The 20,706-nt window shown below is 39.9% G+C and overlaps 1 protein-coding gene across 6 annotated transcripts in view; it reads left to right on the top strand.

Moving 5' to 3' along the window:
* csnk1db (casein kinase 1, delta b) overlaps window positions 1-20,706 on the top strand; it is a 100,741-nt gene that overhangs the window by 44,670 nt on the left and 35,365 nt on the right. For all 6 annotated transcript variants that reach the window (XM_073489375.1, XM_073489372.1, XM_073489373.1 and 3 more), the window contains exons 3-6: window positions 12,046-12,194; window positions 19,657-19,885; window positions 20,036-20,206; window positions 20,345-20,493. In XM_073489375.1, the coding sequence (XP_073345476.1) occupies window positions 12,046-12,194; window positions 19,657-19,885; window positions 20,036-20,206; window positions 20,345-20,493 (698 nt within the window). The remainder of the gene's footprint in view (window positions 1-12,045; window positions 12,195-19,656; window positions 19,886-20,035; window positions 20,207-20,344; window positions 20,494-20,706) is intronic.

Genomic DNA, 20,706 nt, shown 5'->3' with positions numbered 1-20,706 from the left:
AGAACATTACAATTCCACTTCAAAGTGGTGTAATAGCTTATTGTAACTTTGACATTCACAGTCACAAAAATCAAAATCAAAATTCCCCTTGGTGAAGCATTCTAGTAATACAAATATATTTGGAACAGAAATCTCAGTTCCACTTAAAAGTGGTGTAAACAGCTTAACTTGAATATTCAACAAAAAAATTAATTCAATAAAACAAATTCAATAAATAACTACCACTTAAAGGAACTTGGGGCAGGATCTGTGAAATTATAAACATGCATTTTAAGATTTTTAATGCTAATGGGTGATGAAGCGTTCAAAACCAAAAAGAATGAGTCCACCCACGTATCTCTCCATTGCCTTGAACAGGCTGTGTGCTGCATAATGTACTGCCATTCGGGCTCGAATTTCCCGCGCAGTCCTGCGGACGTGACGTCGGATGACACTGAATGCGCGTCCTCGACCGGCTTTCGACTTGGATACGGGAAGTAAACAAACGCGGCGGACCCAAACTAGTGTTTGGGTAGTAATGGATTCTGTTACAGCCAGCAAACGACCCACCACCACACAAAGTCCACTAAAAAGTCACACTAAGAAGAAAACAAAGGTTTTATCAGCGGCATGTTGTGAGTCAAAACAAAATTACGAGCAAAGCGGGCTGGCACCTGAATACACATCGGATACGTGTTGGACTCATGGAGGCAGCTTCAACTTGAATTGGGACTGAAAACAGATGCTGACATGGCTCATTTCCTAGTAACCAGGTAAGAAAACATTACAGGTCATGTTTAGAGCTTGATTTGAAAATCATATGAGATCACCGAGGACTCGAGTGACCTAACGTGCAAAGTAGCGTTAGCTGCAAACATGTAACTTAGTCCACCGCTGTGTAACACTGAATAGTTACAGACTGCACATTTTCCACGGTCCTTTAGTCTGAAACCGAATAGTTAGAAATATGTCCCTTTATATATGGGACCAAAAGCCCAACCTGTTATCCAGGAGGTGACGTTAGCAGCTGGATGTAGCCACAGGCTAACGGTTTGTTTGTGTCTGTGTAGCAACATTAGCCGCTAACACACAGCAATCCCGTATCAGAGATGATCTCTCTGTCCCCCGATATGCCGTCTTTGCTTTCGCCAGTGCCTTCAGACTGCATCAACCGTAACTGTAAATCGCTGCACTTGTGTGTCGCTACACACAGCGAGCAGCTTCCCGGCTGCTTCATGTGTAGCGGATAAGACCAACGCAAAGGGGAAGCCTCCTGCATCAGGTATCGATGCGAGGGGCACTTGACCAAGCTTTTTTTTTTTTTTTTTTTTTAAATAAAAACTTTATTGAACAACTTTCAGTTACAGTCATAACATTGACTTGGAAAATACAAAACAAGTCTGGCATCTCACATTAAGGCACTTGACCAAGCGTCAAGCGTCTGACGAATAGGGATGAGACAGCATCAGCTGCACTGTTGTGAAGAGCTCATGCGCGCTCCCACGCCGGCTTGGCTGATGGCTGCAGTTACCCTAACGGCCGCAACGGCCGGCGAGTCACTATTCAGTCTTATTTCTTGATCCTGCCCCAAGTCCCTTTAAACGTGAAAAGGCAGCTTAACCTGAACATGAAAAAAACAGTTTCTGTAGCAGCATTACAGTAAAACCTGAATATCAAAATAAAATTTTAAGACACTCTTGTTATCACAGAAGGCAATTTCTTAAAGTGCTATTGGAGCTGCACATGAGGGTTAGTAGTGGATTGTCTGACCTTGGGATGGTTTGCTTCGTTAGGTAAGTCTGTCCCTGAACAACTGCTGATGAGGTGCTCACAGACACTGTCTCCGTCTCACTCTCCTCCAAGATCTCGTCAAAGACACTGTCAGTCTCAACCTGGCTGAAGCGTCTATCCACTGCCTCTAGGAGAGTGCTTTTCATCATCTTGATTCCCTGGTCAGTGGTCTGCTCTCGAGAAAGGACACGTTTCAGGACTGTTATGGCAGGGATCACATCAGCTGTAGTTGCAGTTTCTGCACTCAAAACCCTTGTCAATTCTTCAAAGGGAGCTAAAACCTCCACCATCTTCTCCATTAGTGCCCATTGGTTCGCTGTCAGTGTAGCTGGGAGGTTGTGGTCAGCAGCATAGACACTCAGGGGCTGCTTTTGCTCCAGTAGGCTCTGGATGATGTAGAGAGTGCCATTCCATCTAACTTGCACATCTTGCTGTAGGCGCTTGACAGGCAATTTCATTTCATTCTGGATATCTTCCAGGCGTGAGTAGGCCTGTGGTGAGTGCTTGAAATGGCCTAGCATCTTCCTTGCGTTGGCGAGTGAGTCTGTGATGCTGCGCTGTGACAGCAGACCCTTGTGTACAGCCAGCTGAAGTGTGTGCGTGACGCAGCCCACGCTTGGTACCTCCATATCATCCATTGCCTTTTTCATGTTCCTTGTGTTGTCATGTAAAATGACATGGACCTGTTCCTTGTCTATTTCCCATGCGTTCAGGATCTCCTTGATTGCCTGTTTTACATGCTCTGCTGTATGAGACCCACGAAACTTGTGAGCATGTAGTACCGCACGTTGTAGCTCGAAAGTAGAATCAATCCAGTGTGCAGTGAGGCTAAGCAATGACGGGGCAAACATCAGAACTCCAAATGTTGTTGTAAAGCTAATAGCAGTCACATCTGTTAAATCACCTCGTACATGGTCACGAACTTTGCTGCACTTCTCCGGTAAGGCGGTATCCGAAATGTAACGCCAAGATGGTAGGGCCATCTAGGGATTCAAAAACTCCAGAAGATGGCTAAAACCCTGATCCTCTACCCCGGAGATGGGCTGGTTATCCAGAGCGATGAATACAATTACCTTCTCAGTAATATTTTTGGCCATGTCACTGTCTCGAGGATATTTCTTTTTCCTTTTGAAAGTATCCGCGAGTGTTTGTTGCTTCGGTGCCTTTGCCTGTATTGCTTGAGTGAACTCGTTGTATGACTTTGAGTGTTTGTTTTTTATGTGCTGTATCAAAATTGTAGTGTTAAATGCAGCTCTTTTGTTACCCCCTCGCGAAATGGTTGAATTGCAGACCATTGCATTTTATCCACAGGTTTGCCAGAGTCACGTTACGCGCACGTCTGCGTTCTGCCACAAATTGTGCTCCGTTTACGACAGCTGACGTAAAAATGATCAGGCTTGGGTCTACGTTCAAAATTGCCGATCCCGATCAGTGAAACAATGCCCATATCAGCCCTGATCCTGCAGATTGGCTCGGGACATCCCTACTTTTTACTCCTTAGTGAGATATGAAGATATCATAAGGTTAATTTAATATTATTTATTTTCTCTCAAAAGTTGAACATGACAAATGTACTGTAGAACATTACACAACTGTAAAATAAATAAAATGGGTACAGTCCTGCTCACCATTATTGGCACCCCTTCATTTTTTGCATAACCTCTACAGTATCGTCAGAAATAAATGGAAATGTACCAAATTTATATCATCAGGATCTTTTAATTGGAGGTCCAAAGTAATTTAACAAAGAAAATTGTTTTTTCAACTTACATATTGTAATTTCAAAGAAGAAACAGAAAAAACAGCATGTGCAGCAATAATGGCACCCCTCTTTAATATCTGGTTGCACACCCTTTGGCAGTGATGACAGCCTCCAAATGTTTCTTATACGCTTCTATAAGCTTCTTGCACTTCTCAGCTGGTATTTTCTCCCACTCTGTCTTTGCAAATTGTTCAAGCTCTTGAACGTTTGCAGGTTTCTTTTCCCCAATGGCAGATTTCAGCTCATACCAAAGATTTTCGATCGGATTGAGATCAGGACTCATGGCTGGCCATTTTTAAAACAGTCCATTTTTTCCTTTTCAACCATTCCTGCGTGCTTTTGGATGTGTGCTTTGGGTCTTTGTCTTGCTGGAGGACCCATGATCTTCGACTCAAACCAAGTTTTCTTACACTGGGTAGGACATTTCGCTCTAAAATCTCTTGATAATTCTTTGATTTCATGATTCCTGTGATACGGTCAAGGCCTCCAGTACCAGATGCAGCAAAGCAGCCCCACAGCATTATGGATCCTCCACCATGCTTAACTGTTGGTAGGGTGTTCTTTTCCTTGTAGGCTTCATTGCGTCGTCTATAAAAAAACTGTTGGTGTGCATTGCCAAAAAGCTCTATTTTTGTTTCATCTGTCCACAGAACATTTTCCCAGAAGGATTGTGGTTTGTCCAGGTACTCTTTGGCAAAGATTAGTTGTTCCTTTTTATGTCTTTTCCTCAGCAGTGATGTCTTCCTTGGCCTTCGCCCATGAAGCCCTGTTTGGTTTAGTGTGCGGCGTATGGTACTTGTTGAAACCATGACTCCAGACTGTTCCAGGTTGGCCTTCAGGTCTTTGGATGTTTGACGTGGTGTTTTTTCCACCATTCGCACCAACTTTCGAAGACTTCTCTCATCAATTTTTCTCTTCCCCCCACGCCCAGGGAGGTTCTTGACAGTTCCATGCTTGGCAAACTTCTTAATAACATTACGCACTGTTGAAACAGGGACACCAAGGTCTTTGGAGATGGCCTTATACCCTTTGGAGGTCTTGTGTTTGCCAATTATCGCACTTCTGATGTCCTCAGACAGCTCCTTTGTCTTCACCATTGTGACAAAGGAACAGGGGATAACAGATGGCTTTTTAAAACAGGGAAGTCATCATTCATTGGCTAATTCATGTCACATGGGCACAGACAATTTATCACAGATGATTCTCATTTGTGATTTACCACAGGTGAGTCACAATGTGTTTCCATACTGATTTACAGCAAAGGGTGCCAATACCAGTGACACAGCAAGCTTTAAGTTTTTCTATTTTTTCCTCCCATTGTTAATTGTTTTATATTGTTGTTTATCATTTGCTCTTTTGTATCAAACACGAGTTGTCTATAGAAAAAAAATGTTTCACTTGATTCATTTTTTTCAGAAAATATTCCACATTATGTACTTAAACTTCATGGGTGCCAATAATGGTGAGCAGGACTGTATATATAATAAACTTAAATCTTAATTCTGATTTTGCAATTAAAGTCGGATGTGATATCACTGTGTCTCTTCAATTTTTTGTCGTATGGCATGGCGCGGGAGAAAGAAGACAACATGGTCTGTTGTTCTTGCACAGGTGTCACACTGCTTGTTTTAGGGGGACCACCAGCATTTGGACTAACCCCCTAACCCTAACCCATTTCGACACAGTTTGAAGTGCACGCTACTCTGCTTCTTGTCGGACTTTAAATAGCTAGAATAAGTCCACACTACCGTATTCCTCGGACCCATCTTTTCAACAAGGTCCTTGTCTTTTAAGCTTTGGGATGTTGTCCGTTGGGTCCTGTTCTTCGGTAACACTGTCACTCAAGTTAACATTTGCTGTCGTCATTCTTTCTTTTATCTCGCTCCCTCTCCTGACATACTGATGTGCACAACTGCAGTAGCCCAAACATTATAACACAAGTGGTGCTGCCAGCTGCTTCTCCTACTCTCTGTGCTGTGTGCATCAATCTAACCTGACGCGGCTGTTGCTCTATTCCAGCCACATGATTGGTTCGGCACAGCACTATTCTCATTATCATTGGCTGTTCGTGTTGTCTATCAAAAACATGGATGGAATGAGTTCTATTGATGATATCGACCATGTCTTACATTTCTATCGAGGAGAAGTTATTTTGCAATAATTATCTTTATTGTTTTATCGCCCAGCTCTACCTAGAATTATGGGATATTGTACAATATAATTTGGGTAATCCGTATTGGACGCGTATATATATCAGGGTCTAATGATTCTGTCCTTCTCATCCTTAACCTCTTTCCTGGCTTTAAATTGCAGACATTTGTTAATTATAATGGCGACTCCCGACTCTTTGACAAGCCAGCTACAGGATACATGTCCCACCCAATCCCTTAATAATTAAGCTGATTCATAGGAGAGATGTGTGTTTCTTGCAAGAATACTATATGTTGATATTTTTTTCAATTGCATCAAAATCTTCTTTTCTTTCCTTTTAATTGCACAACCCAACCCATTAACATCCCAGGTAGAGTAGCACAATGTCCTCCTATTGCTATTCGTTGAAAATAACATTGACATTGGACCGTAGAATGATTGTATGCCATTCTTCCAAGATCTAAGATCCATGATGCACTAACAACAACCTAATGAAAGTTAAAGCAAATACCAGGATTACTTCAGTGAACACCAGACTTCAAAGCAGTCTGCCATAACCAAACTAACAACCAAAAACTGTCAGAGTTTAACAGAACACTAAACCTGAGTTATAGATATTATATATGAGTTACACAACAGGTAGAGCCCAAACACTCTCTGCTTTGTTCACTTATGTGTCTGCTCATTTCAGTTAAGGAGCCACCATCATTATACATTCAGAATCTTTTGAAAATTCTACGTTCTACATACATTCAAGTAATAACTCTCAACTAAAAACTTTAGGCAAGGTGTGGTGGAATTGTAAATAAACATAACCTTTACATCAAAAGGAAATAAAAAATAGCATCTCAGTCCCCCCACATCATATACCATCATATAGACAAAATAGTCTTTGATTAGAAAAGTACACCATCCAGTACAGTGGAGTTCAGTTACTTCAGCATCCCTGAAGGGATGTCCATTGCTTGTTCTGGATTGTCACACACAGGACTTATTTCCACACATGCCAAATTTAATCTTGTGCTCATGAAGTGCTCTTTTGTAGTCGTATATGATGCTCCCTTCCTCTGCATTTTCCTTGAGTAATCTGGTAATGTCATCACCTGCTTGCTGTTCCACATTAGCCATTTCTTCTTCCATGCTGCTTCCAGAATGCTTTGGCAATTTCTATAATGCTATTTTAAAAGGCTATAGTAATAGTTAAGACTGCAAAGAATGAGCTCTTACTGAAGTAACAAACCACATACATAAAGTGCTTGATGTCTTTGCTTTGAATGCTACTTAGGGTAACATTAAGATTTTTACGATACTACTACTCTTACCGATATTGCTTATCGATCCAGTACTTACTACTACTAAAAAATGTAACAACTTAAGAACAGAATGAACAATGAAAGAAGGTCCAAATAGTTAAAAATGTGTTGTTAACAGAATTTTACAAATTTTATACAGTTTTTCCTGATTCAAAAAGTCTCAAAATTCAGTATTTTCATAGGGAGTCTGGTGATTGTCTCCACTTCTCCAGAGAAGTAGCCTAAATTAGTTACTGTTTACTGGATGTGTAAAATTTGACATGTTTACAGGTTATATTCTTTAATAAATTTGGTGTAAATGGGGAAATCAGTTGAAACAGTGTATTTAAACAGCTGCTGGGAAGTAAGAAGCACTTAAGACACAGAATCAGACAGGATGCACTTTAAACAAGAAATACAGACAGGCTTTTACAGCGATGCTACGACAAACTGACACTTTTTACAAAAAAGAAACATCTAAATGTATTGTATTTTATTAAATTTATTATGTAAAGATTAAGAATCTGTTGTTGCCATTTTACAAAGGTTAAGTTTCTCTATACATACATACATACATTGGTTAATAACCATTAATATTAGTCAGCTGAATATTTAGCTATGCATTCATGTAGTCTGTCTGAAAAACTTAAAGCATCATCCAAGCCGTCATTCAGAAAATAGCTGAATAAGTAGCCTAATTGGATGTAATCATACTTAGTAGTCTGAGTGTGTCTGAAGGACAGTTTGGATTAGGGCTGCCCCGACCAAAGATTTTCTTGGTCAACCAGTGGTAGTCATTTAGAGCGATTAGTCGACTAATCGACATATATATATATATATATATATATATATATATATATATATATATATGTATATGTATATATATATATATATATATATGTATATGTATATATATATATATATATGTATATATATGTATATATATATTTTAAAAAAGAAATTTAAAAAATATATGTGTACATATATATATATATATATACATATATATATATACATATATATATATATATATTTCCCCAAGTATACTAGCCTCAGCGACTGAATAACATAAAATTATGAGCCCTAAAACCATTCATTTTACAAGTGCGCACAGCCACAATGACACCGGCAAATTATTTCAGATTCTAATTCTGAATGTGTCAGAAAAAATCAGGAAGGAGACTGACTGTCAGAACATTCTGAATATTTATTTAAACACATCACACAGCTTATGAACTTGATGTAACATGCTATTGTGCCCGTGATATCTCTTTTCCTTTTATCGGAAAGAGGGGTTTCATAACGGGCTTTTGCTGCGTCATTGATGAAGTGGAGGATGCCATGGAGGTGGAGGGCGCTGTGTCATCTCCGCAGTAAAGTGGATGCGCCTGTAGAGAGATTTACACAATAAGTAAAACACAGTGAGCTGGATAATTTAGTTTCCCCAGTACACACAAATAGTCTAATACTAGCGCATATAACAATAATAAAATGTATTTATCTCTGCTTTCATACGTTCGGGCCGCCATGGGCAGGTAGCTAGGCTACTTACATGTTTAAGGTGGTACATCATGTTCGTCGTGGAGGAGTGATAGGTGAAGTTTTTCTTGCAAAGTTTGCATGTCACCTTCTTGGGGTCATCCTCCTTCTTTTCAAAATGATCCCATATTTTAGACGTCTTTCCCGACATGGTTGGCTATTAATTGTTAACTGTCTAACCGCGATGTCGAAGGGACCTGCTGTGTTAAAAAAAAGACACCTACAGTGAGTGAGTGTCACGACTTCCTGTATCTGTCCCTTCAATTAAAAGCCCTCCAGCCTTTTATACACAGGCCAGCCGCCAGTCACATAGATTTTGACTTAATTTTGACAAGACACAGCTCCAAATGTTTTTTTTGTTTTTTTTTCCTGCGACCAATCGACCAATGAAATTTTGGTCGGCTAATGATTTTTTGGTCGACCAGTGCTTGGTCGACTATTTGGGGGCAGCCCCAAGTTTGGATGATGCTTTGCGCTGCATCATGTCAGAAAGAATTCATGACTGTATAGTAGGGGTGGGCGATATGGCAAAAATATCATATCACGATATTTTAAAAATAAAATCACGATTTCGATTTTATCATGATCTTAAATCAAAAAAAGAAAAACAGACAATTTAGGCCAAAGAACCTTTCTGAACAGATTTTAATTAAATAGTTGCAGTTTTGCCAACATGTGCAAACAACGTAAACATACTAAAAGGTAAACAACAACACTCTGATAAAGTGCACTCTTGCAACATAAAAGAAACATGAAAGTAAAATATCAATGAAGACATTACTGTTTGTTTTATTCAACACAGTCATTATAACAGGATTTATAATGGGGGGGGGGTGTCGCGGTAATTTGAACACTGTAAAATTAGCGCATTTACGGTTTATTAGCGGCCAAGCGCGACCTATCCATGCGCCCGTGTGTGTGTGTGTGCGTGCGCACCCGAGAGAGGCGGCAGGTGGAGGGGCTAACTGGCAGAGATGAGAGATGGTGAAACGCTGTTTTTTTGTTTTTTTTAAAAAGCGACCAACTCCTCCGTTTGGCTTTCAGCCATGGCTCTGTATGCGGCTACCGCTACACACATAAACAAGGAGGCCGGTAAGAAAGCGCGTCACTGCCCGTAATTCGCTATGATTGGTCGGTCAGGTAATACGTTTGGTGCGTCGGTGCATCAGCATAGAACTGCAATTTATAGACTTTGCTCTAGACGATCCTGCGATCTCTGCACTCTGGCAGATCGTCTACACATTCTAATCCTTCACGATCTAATATCGTCATATCGCACACCCCTACTGTATAGCTATAACATTCAGCTAACTAGAGAAGGCAAGTTCTGAAGAACTTGCGGTTGTGAATGCTCCCTGCGCATTGCTGGCTGTGAAAACTTTGAATAATGTCCAAAATATATGAAATATGTTGAATATTTTAAGGTTTTTGAAGAGCTGACGCCAAATGCGGATTGCTGGCTTTGAAAACTTTGAATAATGTCCAGAATATCTAAAAACTGTGAAATAATTTAGGGTTTGTTGAAATGCTAAGGCCAAACTGAATTGGTGGCTTGAATTTATTTGAAGTCTCGTCTGAAGTCAATGAAGCTTCCTAATAGTTGTGTAAGAATGAAGGATTAAAAATAAAATATAAGCTGTGAGCCAAACAGGAGTATGAAGAGATATACAGTGAGAATTAATCAAATACTCTGAATGGGACTGAAAAGTGAAATAAATGTCAATGTATCAGTGATTGGGAACATTTAAATATTTAGATGGAAATTCTGGCTTGAATGAATGAAAAGATAATAGTTAAATATAGTTAAAATGTTGGGAAATATAGTCTGTATATCACTGTGTATTAAACTGACTCATTGATAAATCTGTCTCTCTCTGTGTTGGCCCAATTGATCTTGGTTGCCACGGTAACATGCTTCTCCCTCCAAAACAGTAACTGCTATCACTCAAATAATGATATGGTCGAAACTATGAGAGTCTTGTGAGCACTTGAGTGAAATTTTTGTGAGTGTGTGGTCAAAAATGTGTCTTGTGGAGCAGTTCAGAAAAGTGGATCTGTTTCCCTGCCTCCAGATATTTTTCCTATAAGTTTCATGGGAGTTAATGCGGCAGTTGGTCGGTGTTCCTCAGTTAAACGCCCACAGAGCCAAAAGTTTTTGTCCGATTGCCTCCAGAGAACCACTCTAGCGACCAGCACGAGTTTTCCTACAAGCTGATGTTGTCATTTTTCTGCTGGAGTGAAATTTGTGGAAGCGAGCGCGAGTTGAAGACGAGGTTTTCTGAATTTTTTTTAGCTGCTCCCCACTCTGTCAGTTGGCTCCTCCACTCTGGCTGTCAACATTCCACCCCATACACACCAATGCAAAAATCTGAAAGTGGCTGAAAAGTTACCAATGTTTGAACTGCGACTGTGCAAAAAGTATGAATGCTGTGAGAAAGATGAATACAAGCTTGAATGTAGACAAATTGTGGAATATTTCAGAGTTTAAATGGAGTTTCTATCCGGAAGTGTGAATGATTAGATGAGCTTTGAAAATGCTTGAAAAAGTGTGAAATGTGGGATTTTTTTGAACATTCCGTCATCTGCTTGAATGGGAAAAAATGGCTGAAAAACGTTGAATATCTCTGAAATTATGAATGATATGAATGAGAAAAATAGACGCGGTCGATTCCCAATTGAGATGAATATTTGGTGTTTGAATGGAGTGAATACGTTGAAAAATGTTGAAGGAGTTAAGGGCCAAACTTTCTGACCCGGAAGATATAATAATAAAACAGAAGAACATATGTTGTGAGTGCCTCCTGCATTCACAACCAACTAATGGTTACTTACGGCTATGAATCCATGTTTGTATAAGTAAATTAACTCTGTGTGGGCTCCAGCTAGCATAACATACCTGAGGTAGATGGGGAAACGGGAGAGGAACTACGAGCTAGTCTGTCGAAAACTGCATTTCTTTGTCTGTATGTGATGTACTTTCGCTAGATGTTTTGAAAGAGTTTGTCTTCCTGCCTTTATATGCAAAAGACTTGTTGCACTTGTGGTAATGAGCATTATCTGCATCAATTCTCGTGAAGTATAACCACACTTTTGAATATTGGCTACTCCGACGTTGGCACTCACAGCAGGGTCTCTGTCTGTCTGTGCCGGCGTATGTGTGAGAGTGACAGACAGGCAGTGAGAGCCCGCCCCAGCCCCTGCACAGGACAGGCTCAGACACAGATCTCTGTTCAGGATTGGGAATGGTGAAAATCCATCATAGTCGAATGCCTTAATTTTTCAATACTGTTAGCAGAACCGATAACATTTGAGCTTATTGATAAAACGGTCTTTTCTAAATTTAGCCCCAGGGCCCATTTAATACTGGGTTTCAGAAACCCATCTCTAATGCAACTGCAGCCCGCCTGACTTTTTGCTTGTTTTAGGGGATTACTGCCTTCAGCAAGCAAAACACATCTTCGGGGGGTTTTTCCTAGACCACATTTTTGTGTTCCTACCATTGTTAATGTGTATACTCCCATTTTCTTACAGTGGGCATTCCAACAATCAAGTGGTGTGGAGCAGAAGGTGATTACAATGTGATGGTCATGGAGTTGCTGGGGCCTAGCTTGGAGGATCTCTTCAACTTTTGCTCCCGCAAGTTCAGCCTCAAGACAGTCCTGCTGCTAGCTGATCAGATGGTGAGACTGCCTACTCACGTCACACACATTGAATCATTCTTTCTACCACTAATCCAAAGCTGAAAATTAGCGCAGTAGTGCTTCAGTGTTTATGTGGATTTTACTGAGACATACAGTATGGGCTGTTCACCTGATTTTGTAGAGTTTTGGAAAGAAAAGTTATGCCATTTTTAAATCATGCCACTACTTATGAGCTTATGATTTTTGATTTTTTGAGATTGCCAAGAGAAAGTGTTGTCTTTCAGGGAGATGTTTTGAGAGATGCAACAATGAGTATGATGGTATGTTTTCAGTGAGGTGTCTTTGTTTGTTTGTCAACTGGATTACGGGACAAATACTGGCCCAATTTCTTTCTTTTTACTGACCATGTTTTGGTGAAAGGGGACAACATTTTTTAAAAATTATCCAGTATTTAGCAAAATTGCTACAGGCGTGAAATGGGCTGCAATGTAATCCCTGCTTGTTTATGCCACGGACAGGCTCAGATTGTTATTTTACTTGCTTTTACTACAAGATTATGGGAAGGATGCTTCCAGGCCCTGCCAAACCCTTGGCCAAAGGCGTTATGTTTTCTGGTTGTATGCACATCATATTATATACATATCATGTTCACAAGAATGGGGTGTACATATCTCAGGAACATCTTTTGGGAATTTCTTCAAATTTAACACAAACTCCACTTAGATTCAAGTGTGAATGTTTAGAATTGGTTATCACAGGTGTGATAACACAACCACACAAAACACGTTTGGCCTTAACTTTAGAATTCATATGCTAATTATGACAAAACTCCACACAAATGTCTAAAAGGATCAAATTATAAGTGATGACCGTTTAAATACAAAAGGTCAAATGATCTGCAAAAAAAATGTTCTGGCCACCATGCACCATGGATTACAGTTCCAAGGTCAGTGGTTGATGCGGTCAACATGGGACTGCACAACACTTTGGCTTTCCAGGGACATGCCTTGACATTCAACACAATCATCTCAGAAGTCCTGTGCTCCAAACTCACCCAGATTGCTGTGCCAGCCTCCACCTGTCATTGGATGGCAAATTCTGATAGAAAGGAGTCAACAGGCAAAATCATATCAGACACCTGTGTAATCTGCCTGGCACTCCCCTGGGATGTGTGTTCTCCCCTTTGCTCTTCCCCCTTTACAGAAATGACTGCACCTCTGGAGACCTGTCTGTTAAACTCCTAAAGTTTGCAGATGGCACGACAGTCATTGGCCTAATCTGGGATGGTGAAGACTCAGTACAAACGGGGGGGGGGGGGAGACAAGTGGCCCTCTGGAGTAGTCGGAACATCCTGGAGCTGAACACGTTTAAAACTGTAAAGATGGCACTTCATGCCCCAATTCAAGAAGTTCCACCTGTCTCAGGAGATCCTGATCCAGTTCTACAATTAAATTGTCCAGTCTGTTCTCTGCACATCCTGGGTTGGATCGGCAACCAAACACAACAGGAACAGACTACAATGGGCAGTCAGGACTGCAGAGGAAATCATTGGTCGCAGCCTGCCCTCCATTCAGACGTTAAACATCTTCAGTCCGCAAATAGGGCAGAGAACATCACTGTAGATCCATCACAACGTGGACATAACATCTTCCAATTCTCCCCTCTGGTTGGCACTACAGACCACTGTATGGAAACACAACCAGACACAAGAGCAGTTTAAATCGGTCTCTTCTTTCATTACAGACTATATTTTTACAATTAAAAATTTCACAAGTTTGTGCAAAACCTTATGACTCATGTTAACCCAGCATGATTTGACAGTGTCATACCATAAAGCTCTCTGTGCTTGGCTCTCTCAGTCTTTGTCTGAACTTATAAATGTTCAATGGGGTTGAGATCAGGTGACTGTGGAAGAAAATCCATGACAGTCAGGCCTCGGTCGTCTTATGTCTTTAAGTAGTTCTTAGACTTGGGCTGATATTATATATTATTGAATATTGCACTATTTGCAGTCATATGCAATATTTTCATAATATCGAATAATGAATAAATGTTGCAGCATATTCAGGCTTTTATTTTTAAAAGAAAATGCATGCGGTGCTGTTGTGGCAGCGAAGGCAAGATGCAATAGATAAGGTGGGGACCCAGTGACAGACTAGCTGCATCTAATATTGTTGGCAGTTTTGCTTTGTAATTAATTCTTTGCACTAAAGTTTTAATTTTAAAGTTCTCATGTAATATTTTGTTATATAACCCTCTAGATCAGTGGTTCTCAAACTTTTTACACCCTGTACCACCTCAGAAAATAGCTCTCCAAGTACCACCATTACGACCCATGTAAAAATACAGTAGTAGAATTAGGCAACCCTATTCAGCTAAATGTAGTTCAAACAGGAGTCAAATTTATTCCCAATAGGAATATTACTTATTGTTGACTCGTCAGCCACAATCACACTTTGCAAAGGAGTAGCACTAGAACTGGCACTTTGCCGTGATATTTGTGCCACATTCGTGAAGGAGCAATGAGAGATTTTGAGCACAGAAAAATATATCTTGCAAGCACATAAATTATATTTTGAAGATAAAATATAATTTTATTTGAGCAAACAAAATTATATTTTGTGCTCAATAAATGTATTTCAAAACACCACCACATACCACACACTGGGGCCTGGGCTCTTCCTCCGTCCCGCTTCAGCTGAATCCAAATTTAATGTAACCGGCGTCATATTTTCTTACAGTTTTTCGCCATTTGCAGCTTGTTGGTGCTGTGGATACTTCAGGGATGTTGCTGTGATCACTGTAATCCACTGCCGTTTCTGCTGTAACATTATTATCCAGGATCAGATTTATCTCACGGTTATGGTGTTTTCATTTCATTTGTCATAGTATTTTGATTTTTAAAATATTTTTTTAAAAGCAGGGTATTTCGGAGATTCCTCCACTTACCACTAGAGGGAGCAAGGCAGCTCTAGATCCTAGGACACACATTGTGTCGGCCCTTTATTCATATAGCGCCCGGGAGCATCCATCATTTTAAAATGATTCCCAGTGTACTAAAATGTAGTAAATAAAATCCTGATCTTTGAATAGCAGATACTTTAAGTTGGTATCAATAACCTGAACCTAAAATACACATCATAACGTTGTGATCTGTGTCTTTAGTGTTTTTCCACCCGGTTTCCACTTATAAATTAAAGAGATAAAATTATAAACAATTGCTCACTGTTTGTAATCTTACAGATGCTGTTATATTACACATTCCAACCCACTGTACATCATGGAAAGTGACAGACATTGCTCAAGTGTTTTTTTTTTCTTGAAATCACATCAGCCACCATCAGTAACTCCCAGAGAGGGGAGATCACCGAAGACTCAGAAAGGAGGACTGATGTTGCGTTAACTTTTCCACATGTGAGGACATTGTGAGTTTAAATTTTTAGCTCGAAATAACATCACATAATTACCGTCATTAGACAATGGGAGCTGCAGTGCTTTCACTGCCGGGGACAGACGCTGTTTTCCAGGCGAAAGAGTGACAAAGAGTCACTGGACAGATAGGGTGACAGCGACTTTTACACATAAATTCAGGAGTGTTTTTCCTCGTATACAGTTCTGAGAGTATTCAAACCCCTTCCCTTTTTTTTTTACTACATTTTGTTATGTTGTAGCCTATTGCTAAAATGATTTAAATTATTTTTTCCCCTCATCAGTCTACACTCAATACACCATAATGACAAAACGGAAACAGAATTTTAGAAATTTTAGCAAATATTTAAAAAAGGAAAAACTGAAATATCACATTGACATAAGAATTCAGACCCTTTACTCAGTACATGTGGCATCAAGTCTTCTTTGGTATGATGTGACAAGCTTTGCACACCTGGATTTGGGGACTGTCTTCCATTCTACTTGCCACACCGCCACAATTAAAGTCTGATTCTGTGGGAAACACTGCTAAGCCACTCCTGTGTTGTTTTGGCTGTGTGCTTAGGGTCATTGTCCTGTTGGAAGGTGAACCTTTAGCCCAGTCTGAGGTCCCAAGCGCTCTGGACCAGGTTTTTATTAAGGATGTCTCTGTTCTTTGGTCCGATCAGCTTTCTCTTAACCCTGACCAGTTGCCCAGTCCCTGCCGCTGTAAAACACCCCCAAAACATGACGCTGCCACCATCATGCTTCACTGTTGGGATGGTATTGGGTAGGGGATTAGTGGTGCCTGGTTGTCTGCATACATGATGCTTAGAATTGAGGCCAAACAGTTCAATCTTGGTTTGCCACTCTGCCATAAAGCCCAGATCGGTGGAGTGTTGCAGTGATGGTTGTTTCCCAGCTCTAGGAAGAGTCCTGGTTGTTCCAAACCTCTTCCATTTAAGAATTATGGAGGCCACTGTGCTCTTGGGGACCTTCAATGCATCAGACATCTTTTTGTAGCTTTCCCCAGCTCTATGCCTCGACACAATCCTGTCTCTGAGCTCTGCAGGCAGTTCCTTTGACCTCATGGCTTGATTTTTGCTCTGATATGCATGTCAGCTGTGAGAACACATAGGTGGTATCAAATGAAAGAGAAGTGTTTTTTTAAATGAACAACTTGCTAATTACAATTTCTTTCTCTTTTGAGATAGAGAAGTTTTATTTGAATTGAGTAGGAAAAATGCTTATTTTAAGTGAGCAGCAACATTCTAGAATTATACTGTATTGTCAGAAGAGTTGAGAACCCTACACTCTTGCCATATACCATCTACAAGGAAGGACATTTTACCCAATCCTAACAGTGAGTAAGTAATATATAAGAGCTCTGCTATTGTGTGTGTTGTATTTATCATCAAATGTGAATAATTAATGTCATGATTACAATGAAATTAAAACTTGATAAAAATAAGAAACGGTAGATAAATCAAATGAAGAGTTAATCAGACAAAAGTAATGTTAAAGCTGAGGTTAAAAGGTTGGGATGTAGCAATAATTGAGTAAAAGAGGAACATCAGTTGACCTTGAGTCATCATGCTACAGGATGGGGCTGCATGGCCTTATAAGAAAGTAGGCTCAAAGTTGCCTTCTCAAGCAACCCCAGCATTGCATGGGCTACGTGACTAAATGAACGCACTATCAATTGTGTTACACATACACATTAATTAAGTTTGGTGTAAAATGTGTGTGTGTGTGTGTGTCTGTGTATGTGTGTAGACAGAAAAAGGTGAAGGGTGACTGGCAAAATAGTATAAAAGAAGAAGCAACAGAAAATGGTTAATCATCCTTGTGCTCTGTTGCTCTTGTTCTTAACTGCTAATCTCTTGAAGTCCATTCTGTGATGCGAGGCTGATAGGGAGGGGGGGGGGGCTCTTGGTAGACAGCGTCTTGCATCACGTGCATCTGCGCAATATCATAGCCCATGACTTCTGAAAATATACTATGTCAACTAGTGATATCAGCACAAGAACTGTTGAGGAATATTTAGACAATTGTTTTTGTCATGTTATAATAATTGACAGACGCTATGATGTGCGTGTCCTCGCACAGAGCGAGACTGAACACAGGAGCTCAGCTTTGTGGCTGAGATACGAACTAGGGGATGCTGCTGTTGCGGGCGGGTGTGCCTGCAGTTATAAAATGATTATTAGACTAAAACATTGAAATATGCCAATTCTGATATGTTCATAAACTTAAAACGGACGGAGCAACCTAACGCAGACAAGTCAGTTTACCGTTTTTAGGTGATATGCCATGTTTGTAGTCGAGCTGTGATATACAAACTGTTGTTTGCAAACTTTGCATTCGACTTTTTTTCCATTTTCTATTTTTATAAAATGCTGCCACACTACTGATGTCTTTGACATGGTAGAATAGGAATGACTGTAAATGAAACGCTTAAAAATAAATAAATATTTAACAAACCACCGGACCTAGGCCTTCGAGTACGTTCTTCAATCTGTTGTCTGTAGCGGGTTGGGCTAATCCAAAATAGTGAAAACAAGGGGGGTGTTCTGAAGACACACTATTACCTGTGAAATAGGGGTGCTCTGAAAACACCCCCATTAGTACTTGGTACTTTCCTCCTGATGAAGTCAAATATGCCATATGCAGGACACACAGCACTGGGATGGAGAGCACCCGCTGCGTGTTTACGCACTGCTATAGCAGCATGTAATTAACACACCAAAAATCGACCAATCAGAATTTTGGTTGAGCCAGAACGTATCGACCAATAAATCGACCAGTCGACTAGGAGATTACAGACCTAATGTATTGACCTTCTGATAGTTTGGGTATGCCTTATTATGCTTGGATATAACCGACACAGTTTTTGCAAATCTAGTTTTTGTTGCATGCACTGCTCCCTTAGAAACCTTAATCTAGCAATGATTTGACGCTGAAGAGCCCCTCTTTGGTTAGAAAAACAATTTGACTTGCACTGTTAATGTTACTTGCACAACATACACACAACAACTGACTTTTACGTTATATATGGTGATTTTACTATATTGTGTAGACCTTTTTTCACATGCCATTGTACAGTACAGTCCTCAATACCATTATTGCTTGTTTGTTCGTTTTTTGTTGTCCTTGCTGTATGTGTGTAATTACGTGGAGCAATGTAAAATGGGAGTTGAATTCTTTGTATGTGTACACACACTTTGCTAATAAAGCCCGTTATGTTTATGATTCTGAAAATACTGGTTTTCTCCCGTACATTTGTGAGTTTTTTCCAATAAAATTGCTACTTAAATCTCAGAGAATGTCTGAGTTGTTTTATTTTTATCGTAAATTTGCAACTTTAATCTTGGAAAATGATCTTAATGTTAGAATAATAACAAAACAGATAATAAATCATTATAAAAACAACCCATTCCCCGGCTCCATATTTCTTTTTCAATGGGCCTAATAAGCCGTTATACTATATAGTGATAACTTCCATTTTGCCAAGAAATATTCTGAGTACCTTTTACTAAATTCCTTCTAGTTTTTTGTTATCGAAATAATAACACCTTTAACAGTGTGTGTATGAAAATAAAACAATGTGAAATAATGTTTATAATTCTGAATTCACACAAGGTTTTGAACAACTTCATAAAATCAAGAAAAAGTATTTAATAATATTTAATAAGTGAGCGCCTAGGTAACGAAATGGTGAAAGCATAGGTTGCATGATTACAACCGTTGATGCTTAAATTTCCACTGGCAACGTTTATATCACATTATACCTCTTTCTCCCCATCTCTTGTCTGCCCCTTAACCTGTCACTATCCAGTGAAGGTAAAAAAATGACCCCATAAAGAAAAAAATCTAAAGAATATATAATTAGCCTGGGATTTGTGCTGATTGTCATGGTCATCAAATTAAGCAGGTAAACATGCTCTTGTTGTCCCTCCTAATGTGACTTGACTGGTGTAAGGAATGAGTTGACAGACGGAGGTGAGTGTGTGGTTGTTAAGTCGTCACTTGGTGAATGTCCTCATGTTAACATGGTGTTGTGTCATTTTTATTTTGTTACTCTCCACTTCAGATCAGTCGCATTGAGTACATTCACTCCAAGAACTTCATCCACAGAGATGTGAAGCCTGATAACTTCCTGATGGGACTGGGCAAAAAGGGCAACCTGGTCTACATTATCGACTTTGGCCTGGCTAAAAAATATCGTGACGCTCGCACGCACCAGCACATCCCCTACCGTGAAAACAAGAACCTGACTGGCACTGCACGTTATGCCTCAATCAACACACATCTGGGGATTGGTAAAAACAAAAAATCACTAAGTCTGTGTGACGTGAACTCATTACTGCATAACTGCAATAAATTTGAAGTTGTATTTCTGAGTGCAGGAGTGACCCTTTAATCTTCCTCTTTGCTTCATCTTTCCCCTTGTCTGTCTTCTTCCTCTACAGAACAGTCAAGGCGTGATGACCTGGAGTCCTTAGGCTATGTTCTCATGTATTTTAATCTGGGCTCCCTTCCTTGGCAAGGTCTTAAGGCTGCTACCAAGAGGCAAAAATATGAACGGATCAGTGAGAAGAAAATGTCTACCCCCATTGAGGTGCTTTGCAAGGGATATCCCTGTGAGTCTCAATTTTTTTTATAGGTTTTTTCATTTAAAATTACTATAAAATGATTTTATATTACACATTGACAGAAATTACTCAAGAACAGTCAGTCTCTCCCATCAGCTGAGAAATGTTATCCCGCTCTTTTTACAGCTGAGTTTGCAACTTACCTGAATTTTTGTCGGTCCCTGCGCTTTGATGACAAGCCAGACTACTCATACCTACGGCAGCTCTTCAGGAACCTGTTCCACAGACAGGGCTTCTCTTATGACTATGTTTTTGACTGGAACATGCTCAAATTTGTAAGTACTAATCATTATGTCTGGACTGTGTGAGGTTGAAACATCAGCCAGAGTATCTTAAGTGTTTGTAGATACCTGCCTTGATTCATGGTGTGATGTATTTTTGTTGATACCTTGTCATTTTATTTCAGATTAACAAAAGTCAAAACTGGTATTTTGAGACTGAAATTTGCCTTCATTTTGCATTTGATCATTTTCCTGTTGTATCCATGT

Source organism: Pagrus major, chromosome 20, assembly GCF_040436345.1.
Source record: "Pagrus major chromosome 20, Pma_NU_1.0".
Lineage (NCBI taxonomy): Eukaryota > Metazoa > Chordata > Actinopteri > Spariformes > Sparidae > Pagrus > Pagrus major.
Note: the sequence above shows the minus strand (reverse complement) of the source record. Positions and strands in the feature narration are given on the sequence as shown.